This window comes from Leptinotarsa decemlineata, unplaced genomic scaffold (assembly GCF_025532065.1).
Source record: "Leptinotarsa decemlineata unplaced genomic scaffold, Ldec_3_MD MMD2_P_RNA_scaffold_9, whole genome shotgun sequence".
Taxonomy (NCBI): Eukaryota; Metazoa; Arthropoda; class Insecta; order Coleoptera; family Chrysomelidae; genus Leptinotarsa; species Leptinotarsa decemlineata.
The window spans coordinates 3089102-3098538 of record NW_027412536.1 but is presented as its reverse complement, the minus strand read 5'-3'; the positions used below and the strand labels follow the sequence as shown (position 1 = coordinate 3098538).

General features: G+C 32.8%; 1 protein-coding gene across 1 annotated transcript; it reads right to left on the bottom strand.

The window, feature by feature from the left end:
• Positions 1–726: 726 nt before the first annotated feature.
• LOC111514629 (ribonuclease P protein subunit Rpp25) lies at positions 727–3060 on the bottom strand. Its single transcript, XM_023170883.2, has 4 exons — positions 2872–3060; positions 2638–2819; positions 2470–2586; positions 727–1730 (listed from the first exon to the last, which is right to left on the bottom strand). The coding sequence occupies exons 1-4, from the start codon at positions 2965–2967 to the stop codon at positions 1550–1552; spliced, it is 576 nt and encodes a 191-aa protein (XP_023026651.2). The 5' UTR covers positions 2968–3060; the 3' UTR covers positions 727–1549.
• Positions 3061–9437: the final 6377 nt, after the last annotated feature.

Genomic DNA, 9437 nt, shown 5'->3' with positions numbered 1-9437 from the left:
TATTAAGGATAACTTCACCAATGAAAAAAAATGCAAGGGTTTTAGTTCAATAATTATAGGGATTTTTATATTAATTTTCAATTCAGAAAAAGTTATCAATTAACGTTAAAATTGGGATAAACATTTTTTGACTGCGTATCCCAATGTTACATGAATTTTTTCATTCCTAACTATTTACATTTAATATGTTTAATTTTTTTTTGTTTTTATGTCGGAGTGACGAGAGGCGCGCGAAAGCCAGACTACCCGCTTTTGGCTCTATTTTGAGGGCTCTGTAAAAATTATAAATAACCGAGATACAGTTTCGGGAGTCGGAACTTTTTTTACGCAAATTCATTGATCTTTTCAAATCTTTTTTCAAATTTCTAAAATTTTGAAAATTTTCCGAAATATTAAGAAAAAACTAAAGCCCCATTTAATTTTTTCACTTGATTGTTTATAACTTTTGTAACTTTTATCGACGCGTTTTCGGACCTCTCCTTAAACTTTCTAGGCAAAAATACGAATCGAATGACACCTTGGTCGTAATTACTATTACTTTCAAGTTGTTTGATATGTTCAATAAATTTGAGCTTATTGTCAATGTGATGTGATGTACAAAAGACAGCCAATCCCTTAGTGGTGTATGTATCCTTTGAACCAACTACATTTGGATTTTATTTATATTGTTCAACTTACTTAGTGAATCGTCAAACTATCGCATACAGGTAATAAAAAACAGAAAAATCAGACGTATTAAAAAAACTTTATTGTGATTCACAAAAACGCAACACATGTTTCGCCATACAATGGCTTCTTTGGGCGTGTTTCTACCAACTACATATTCAAGTACCCCAGTTTTTCCTGGCCATTTAATATGTTTTATGTGTACCTGAGTTTGTAATGAATTAAATTACCCGAACTTTTGTACCAAGTTTCCACATTTGAAAAATTATTTATTAACGGTGAGTTATTCAATTCTATTTGTTTATTACCGAAATTTTGTCTTTGTTTTTGATAAATTCACTTAGACTATTTATTCGTTCTGTAAGCTATGTCTACGCATTCTTTTTTTGAAAAACGGGCGATATTATTGCTCGGTTCACCCAAATATGACATGGTCACATGAAGAATTAAAGAGCAAAGAAGTAGTTTTATAAATAGAAAGACCAATTCCACATTTGCAAACCACCTTTTAGCAGAAGGAAATGAGATCAACCATGAATACGACGTGTTCCAACATTTAGAAGAGAAAAGTCTGAAACTCAATCTTCAAGAATGTTTAGAAATCTATAGATTTAAGAATTCGGGTAATTTACAGAATAATCAAATAGAATTGAATAACTCACCATCAATAAATATTTTCTCAAATGTGGAAACTGGAACACAGAAACTAGACTCACTTGACCGTTGGTCAATTAGTCACAATTCCCAATTTTATATTCTTTGCTCCAGTGAGTGAACACTGCAACAAACCTGTTGTATCAAACCAATCTGTCACCAATGGAGAGTACTCTAGCAAACAAAAGCAAAAGGAATTCAGAAAATCAAAACTATTAATTTTTCAATTCTATCTATCATTTATTCCATTCACAGTATTGCTACCAGCTGTTAAATTGCTTGAATTGTTTTGTCTACTTTCTTGTCTTTTGGGAGTTGAGTTTTTAAATTTTTTGTCATTTGGTTTTATACTCTTGAAAGAACTGCTGTTCTTTGATTTCTGTGGAATGTAAACCCCTGGAGCTTGGTACCTGAAAATTGAAAAAAAATAAATTGATTGAGATTATCTAGTGAACAGTTTGACCCCTTTATTTCCTTTACTGGAACTCAATAGTTCTTAGTGACTTTTGTTTTTGAGAAAATATTAGATTATTATTCTCTAACTCAGCACACTGACAATAACATCAAACCTAAAGATAACCGTGTCTTTATTACTCTTTTGTAACACTAGCCCAAGTTAATCAATGATTACAATTATCTTGGCAGCTTTGATTCACTTAAAAAAGGAGACTGAAAATTTCTATATTTGAGAAATAGTCTGAATCCATTTTCAAATCTGTTAAGATAAATATAGTCAATAATTTTCACTAGAAATATTCATGCATTTGTCACAATAAGATTTAAGTTATAAGAAATGCTAGTCAAGATAATTCTCCTAACGTAAAATTTGTGACTAACTTGAATTATAACTAATTAATTATCAGATACCAGTTTGGTGTGTGTGTATGTGTGAGGGTATCTGAATCTTCTTAACGAAGAAACTAAAATGGAGTATCACATAACATTTTTGAATAACTTTAATGTTTTAAATATTTGATTTGGTGACAGTATCAACAAATATCTATCATTAAAAGTGCCACTCTCTATGTCTTTCAGAACAATTGATAGTAATACAGAACTGAATCAAGCAGTATCGTCTATATATAATTTCTTGCACTGCACAACCAAAACGTGAGCAATTTCCATTAGATAATAACATATTTTACCTACCCTAATTCCTCAGTATCAATTGGCGTTTCAGACAGATATATATGTATCATTGGTAACTTGCGTTTAACCACTAATTGGTCAAGTTCTGGAAGTAAGGGATCCCAATATTCATCGACACTGGAAAGAAATTATTTATATATCTATAATGCTCATTTTCCCAAAACAAACCTTCTATAGCACAGTCTAGTTATTTGGTGAAGGGAATTGTTACATTCCCGTTTCATGATTTCTGCACATGTAATACATTTTCCAACAGATGGTCCAAATCCTGTCCATACTACATGTTTTATATTAGGAAATTCATTGAGGGCGTGAGTGAGAAGGTTTCTGATTTTGCTGCCTCCTCTTACCTATAAAATTAAAATCTCAAATTGAGATATTCTCCAAGATTTCACCTCATACCTGCATCCATAAAAAATTTTCTGGAAGATTTTCAATTGGGATTTTATTCCTTTCTAAAGGTTCTTCATTGTTTTTTCCTTTCCTATAGTTTTCCATAACTATTACTTCTAGTCTATTATGTAGATTTAAACTTTAGTTTATATATCGACTTCCATACAACTTACTTTTAAAAATTAAGGTTAGATTTTCTGAAAAGAATTCTGCTTCTTTTATTTTTTTTAATTTTTGGCCTCACTACCATAACTCTCCAGGCAGGAAATCTGTTAAATACAATGATCATCTTCACGGTCAAAGTCCTTAGAAATATCAAGCGCAACTGCTCTCGATCTTTCGTTGTTTGACTGTTGAGGTGTTTGCATCGTGCTGTCTACCCAGGAGTTTTTGCGACGAAGTTGGATTCAGGTGTGCTCTTTTCCTACTAATTTTTCACATTTTCTCAATCTAAAATTTCATTCTCTATAAACATAAAAGAAAAAAATATTTTCTTAGTTTGAGCTAATTTATAATCATGAGTGTTCATTCGGGTGGCGGTTCCCCGCCACCCACAAAACAATCGTTTTTGCCGGCTGATAAAAACTTGAATTATGAAGAGGATCAGGAAAATATTACTTTGGACGAACTTAATGATAGGGAAGTTGAGGAAATAATGAGTTTTAGTAACTCAAAGGCAACTCATTCATCAGATAAGGAAACAGAGGACGATTATAATGAAGAAAAAAGAGAAATTATTCTTTACAAAGAAAACGACCTTGGACCTTATCTGGTGATAGTAGAGGCCAACGGGACCTCAGGCAACAATATTGGTCGATTCAACCACCTAAAGATAGCAAAAGACATATGTGATTTGAAACTTAATCATATTATTAGAATTAGAAACAAGGGAAAAAATAAGATAGGGATTGAATTTAACAATTGAGCAAGGTTATCAAACATTCATTCCGTATAATAGGGTAACATGTAAGGGAATTATTAGAGGAATCTCAGAGGGTATTCACGAGAAGTATTTAAAAAAATTAATCAAAAGTCCATATAAAGTTTTAGGTGTTAAGAGAATGAACAGGAAAGTGGTAAAAGGGGACATAATAGAATATCATGCAACTAGTACTATTCAAATTACTTTTGAAGGCATTAATCTCCCCAAACATGTAGAAATCTGCTACATGAGCTTCAACATTATTCCTTTCATTCTGCCAGTCACCCATTGTTTTAATTGCCTCATGTACGGACATACTAAAAAGAACTGTAAGGGAAAACGCAGATGTCACAGCTGCGGAGAACAACACGAGGATGAGGAGGGTTATAATTCATGTCAGTCTGTAAAATGTTTCAATTGTAAAAGTGAATATCACAAAACTCTCAGTAAAGAATGTCCGGAATTTGACAGGCAGAAAAAAATCAGAGAAAAAATGAGTCTGGAAAACCTCTCATTTCATGAAGCCATTCAATTCTTTCCAAAAAATAACCACTTTAATACTAACAGTATAACTGAATTCCCTACCCTAAGAAATAGATCAGAACCTCCTCCAAACAACATAATTACTACTTCCCAAAGAAGACATATCTACCATACAAACACAATTAATAAAAGAACCTTTTCGCAAACAATCAAAACTTCCAAACCTGTCCACAGTAATAATGAGATGCAAAACTTAAACGAATACCTTCTATATCCAAATGGACAAATACCACAACCCAAAACAGGAGTCATGCTCAACAGGACTGCTAACACAAAAGCGGGAACTTCTCAATCTACTTTTAATGTTTTACATCATCCGAACGAGGAATATAATATTATTAAAAAAATGAAAGATTTACTTTCGGGACTTCCCGAAAGTATTAAAACAAAAATAATTAGTTTATTAAACACGTATGAATGGTTGAAAAATTCCCAACATCCTGACGAAACGAGTCAGGATGAATACTAATTAATTAAATCAATCTAACAAAGGGGAACTACAGGGGAACAAGAATAGTACATTAATGATAATCCATCAATGGAATATTCGAAGCATAACTAGTAACAGAGATAATCTAATTAAATTAATTGATAAACATAACCCAGATGTAGTAATATTAAACGAGACTTGGTTAAAAAAAGACAAATACTTTCAAATTAAATACTATAATATTTTCAGGAAAGACAGGGAAGATGGATTCGGAGGTATAATTACCTTGATTAAAAATAATATCAAAATAACTGAAATTAAAATAAACTGGGACGAACAAGAAGAACATTATCAATTCATGATAACAAAAATTAAGGACATTAATATAATTAATTCTTACATAACTAGCAATAATATGCCTAACATTAATAAAATTAACCACATGCTGGGGAATCTAGAAGGAAACATCATCTGGATGGGGGATATGAACGGACACCATCCTTTGTGGGGTAGTAGCTATACTAACAAAAATGGTAAAATTATTCACGATATATTAGAAAGAGATGACCTCGTAATATTAAATGATGGAAGTGCCACAAGGTTTTTCTATTCCCAAAATAATAATAGCCCAATAGATCTCACAATTGTATCAAACCCAATCGCCCTTCAATGTCATTGGAGGGTATTGGAGGATTGCGGTAACAGCGATCATTATCCCACCATGTGTATATATCAAAAAAATATTTCAGAGTTCGAACACAACAATAATAATTCAGGAAAACATAGAAATACACATACGAAGAACTAATAACAATCCTAAATCAGGCTGCAGATACTAATATACCAGAAAAAAATACCACTTTCACTCAAAAAAAACCTTCGAATCCGTGGTAGGATAATGAATGTGACGAACAAATCAAAATCAGAAGGGATAAACTCTCATTATTTAAACAATTCCCCACTCTAGAAAATTATATAATAATAAAAAAAACCATAGCCCAAACTCGTAGATTTAAAAAAAAAAAGATTAAGTTTTATTTCATTCTGCTCCACCCTAAGTAGGGAAAGTAATATTTCTCAAGTCTGGAGAACATTAAAAAACTTTGCTAATAACTCAGTCACATATAGTAATAACAAGAAATTACCTAACAGTACAGTTGCTAAAGAAATTCAAGACAAACTCTCTATATGTAATATATCTCCAGAGTTCACTTTACAAATAGGAACCTCAGATTCGGATCCATTTCCTCTCCCAGAACTCAACCTCGCGTTGCAACGCAGGAAAACCAAAACAAGTCCAGGGTTAGACGGAATTTCTTACAGCATGCTTACGAATGTACCTGAAATATTCAAGATTAAATTATTAGAAACATTTAATGAAATACTTAGGGGGGGGGGTAATATACCCAAAGAGTGGAAAGAATCGCTGATTTTGTGCTTACTTAAACAGGGCAAACCGGACGGTGAAACCAATAGTTATAGACCCATAGCTCTAACCTCCTGTCCTCTGAAATTATTAGAAAAAATAATTAAATTCAGAGTAGAATGGCAAATAGAAAATAACAATACATTATCATTGTATCAATACGGGTTTCGTAAAGGTAAAGGAATTATGGACAATATATCACACTTAATAACATACATCCAAATAGCATTTGGATTAAACCAATCAGTCATAGTGGCCTTTCTAGACATAAAAGGAGCGTACGATAATGTAAATATACATAAACTATACAAATACCTTTTGCAGTATGGAATAAACTCAGATATCAGTAATCTTTAACATATTAATGAACAGGGAAAATATAATTATGGACAATGAGGGAGAGAAACATGGTCCAGCAGTAACAACCAAGGGTCTTCCACAAGGGTCCCCACTTAGCCCTACCCTGTTTAATATTTACATTGCTTCAATTTTTCAAATAATCCCTAATCACAGTAAATTATTAGCATATGCGGACGATTTAATAGTAATGGTGAAAGGATCAGATATTTCTGACATCAATAAAAAAATTAATAAAACCCTAGATATTATCCATCAATGGATGGATCATCACGACCTGACCATTTCACACGACAAATGTGAGGGTATTTTATTTAATAAAAAAAAATTCAAAATAAATCTCTTAATATAAAGATAAATAATGCAACAATCAATTTAAAAAACGAGGTTAAATACCTAGGTATGATCATAAATTTCAATCTGAAATGGGATAAACATATAGACTACATTACTAGAAAAGCAAGGGAAGGACTTAATGTTCTGAAATGTTTCTGCAAAGTATGGTGGGGATCTGATCCCAAAACAATGATGCTAACTTACAAGGGACTAGTACAATCACATTTAGATTTTGGCTCCATGTTCTTCAAACCCACCACTAGAAGAAACTTAAACACTCTAAACAAAATTCACAATCAAGGGCTAAGGTTAATAACAGGTACAATGAAATCCACACCCATGAACGCATTACTAGGGGAAACTGGGGAAATAAAATTAGAATGTCGTCAACTCTTGTTAGCCTCCAAATTTTTGACATACAGACTGGCATGCAACTCACCAATAATCCAACTTATCACTACCCTTAAAGCAATCTGCGATGAGAAATTAGGTTACTGGAAAAATAGAGAAAAACCATATTTGGTAACAGTATTAGAAAATTTACAACCTTATAAAACTTGGGTATATACTAATGAGATTCCTCCTTGTTTTAGCTTTAACTTTAAGACCTACACACATGAAATGACATTAATAAATTTAAATATGGAAAAAACAAATATTAATAATAATATGATATTTGAAATAGCCACTGAAGAATTTAAAAATCAATATAAGTTCGTATATACAGATGCATCCAAAAAGGAAGGAAAAACGGGTATAGGGATCTTTATACCAGATATAGATTATTCCTTTTCAGCCAGGGTCAACGACATATTAAACATATGTGACGCAGAATTAATAGCTATCCACGAAGGTATGATATGTTTAAGAAAAAATTTAAAAAAAATTTAATACTTACGGACTCCAAAAGTGCATTAGAAAAAATCTTGCTGAAAAAGGTCACTTCCAAAATCGACCACATTAGTCTTTCGATCAGGAATATGGCATATCACGCTTCTTTAAACAATATCATTTTCAAATTTGCATGGATACTTGGACATTCAGACATCATAGGGAATGAGAGAGCAGATTGTTTAGCAAAAATAGGAACCAACTTGAACATCCCATTAAAAATCAAAATAGACAACAACACAATATACTCGATTTTAAAAAATAATATCATAAAAAACTTCAAGTCGCTATGGGAAAATGACATTATAAAAACAGGTAAATCCTATAACAAAGTCCATGAAAAATACCCCAGTAAAATAGCATTATTCTCCCTACCATACATAGATAGGAGACATATCACCACCATAATACGGATGAAAACCGGTCATTGTCTTACTAAAGAACATCAGTACAAGTTAGGAATAGTTGATCACCCATACTGTGAATGCGGTCTAGTAGAAAACATAAACCATATTTTCCTGGAATGCCCTATCAATGTTATCCCTAACAGAGATATTTATTTTGAACTTATTAAACATGGTATCAATTCCCCCTTTAACATATTTCAAGTTTTTCGTAATCTGAATATACAAATCACAAAGATTCTTATCCAATTTTTAGATTATAATAAAATCAAACTATAAACCTTTAATAAACTAAATTCCTATACTTAAACTCCATCATATATCCCGGAACATTTTGTTTGTGTATCTTTGTCAATCCCTAACATTCTCATAGCAGGAGAAGAAGTAGACGAACAAACACTAAGAAGTCGACAACATGATTCAGAATTAAAATATAAGGGTTGTTACTGAGTGCTAACCCAGACAAGGACAACCCCCCGTATTGAGCTGGCCCCAATTGCGCCTGAACAGGAAGTATCGGCCAATAAAGAAGAGAGAGAGAGAGAGAGAGAGAGAGAACTGCTCTCGATTCTCCATGTTTCTCGATTGCGTTATTACAAATATGGGTGACATACGATAGAAGGTCGCCGTTGATCTTTGTTTCCAAAAGCCATATTATTGATGATTGCTCAAGATGTTGAAGCCTTCCAAATATTTGAGGTTATACTGGTTCACGACTTTCTACATGATTTTTGATATCACTGATAGCAAAGTGACTGGTCTATAGTCATTTGAAAGATTTTTCTTGCCCTTTTTGGGAATAAGCTAAACGCTGGCAATCTTCCAACAAGAAGGAAAAACCCCTTTCTTGAAAAGGTTGGAAAGTCTGCAAAATACTGGTATGAGTTCATTTGAGCACTTTTTAAATACGATGACGGGCACTTCATCAGGGCCAGACGTCTGCTTGATATTGAGCTGTTTTAAAATTCGCCTGACTAGACGCTGTCGAAAGGTAATTTCCGGCATTGTGGATTCTAGTGTGGGAATAGTGGGTGGTGCCTTTCCCAGAAAACCGACTGTGGAATGGGATGGGAATTGTTCAGCTAGTAGATTTGTTTTTTTTGGCTGTTGTTGCAATTGAACCATCCGCTTGTATTAGTGTGGAATTGTGGATTTTGTAAAATTCTGATTAACAACTTCAGCTACCGACCAGAAGGATCTAGACCCGTTGGGATTGGCAAGCAGTTTATCCCTAATTATCTGATTGTGAAGTTCTTTGCTTTCATT

Bases quoted from the DNA above. Each gene is read 5' to 3' on its own strand.
- LOC111514629 (XM_023170883.2), bottom strand. From the start codon at position 2,967: ATGGAAAACTATAGGAAAGGAAAAAACAATGAAGAACCTTTAGAAAGG. The intron at 2,820-2,871 runs GTATGAGGTGAA...TTAATTTTATAG, and splicing joins AAAATTTTTTATGGATGCAG to GTAAGAGGAGGCAGCAAAAT. The intron at 1,731-2,469 runs GTAGGTAAAATA...TTCAATTTTCAG, and splicing joins ATTGATACTGAGGAATTAGG to GTACCAAGCTCCAGGGGTTT.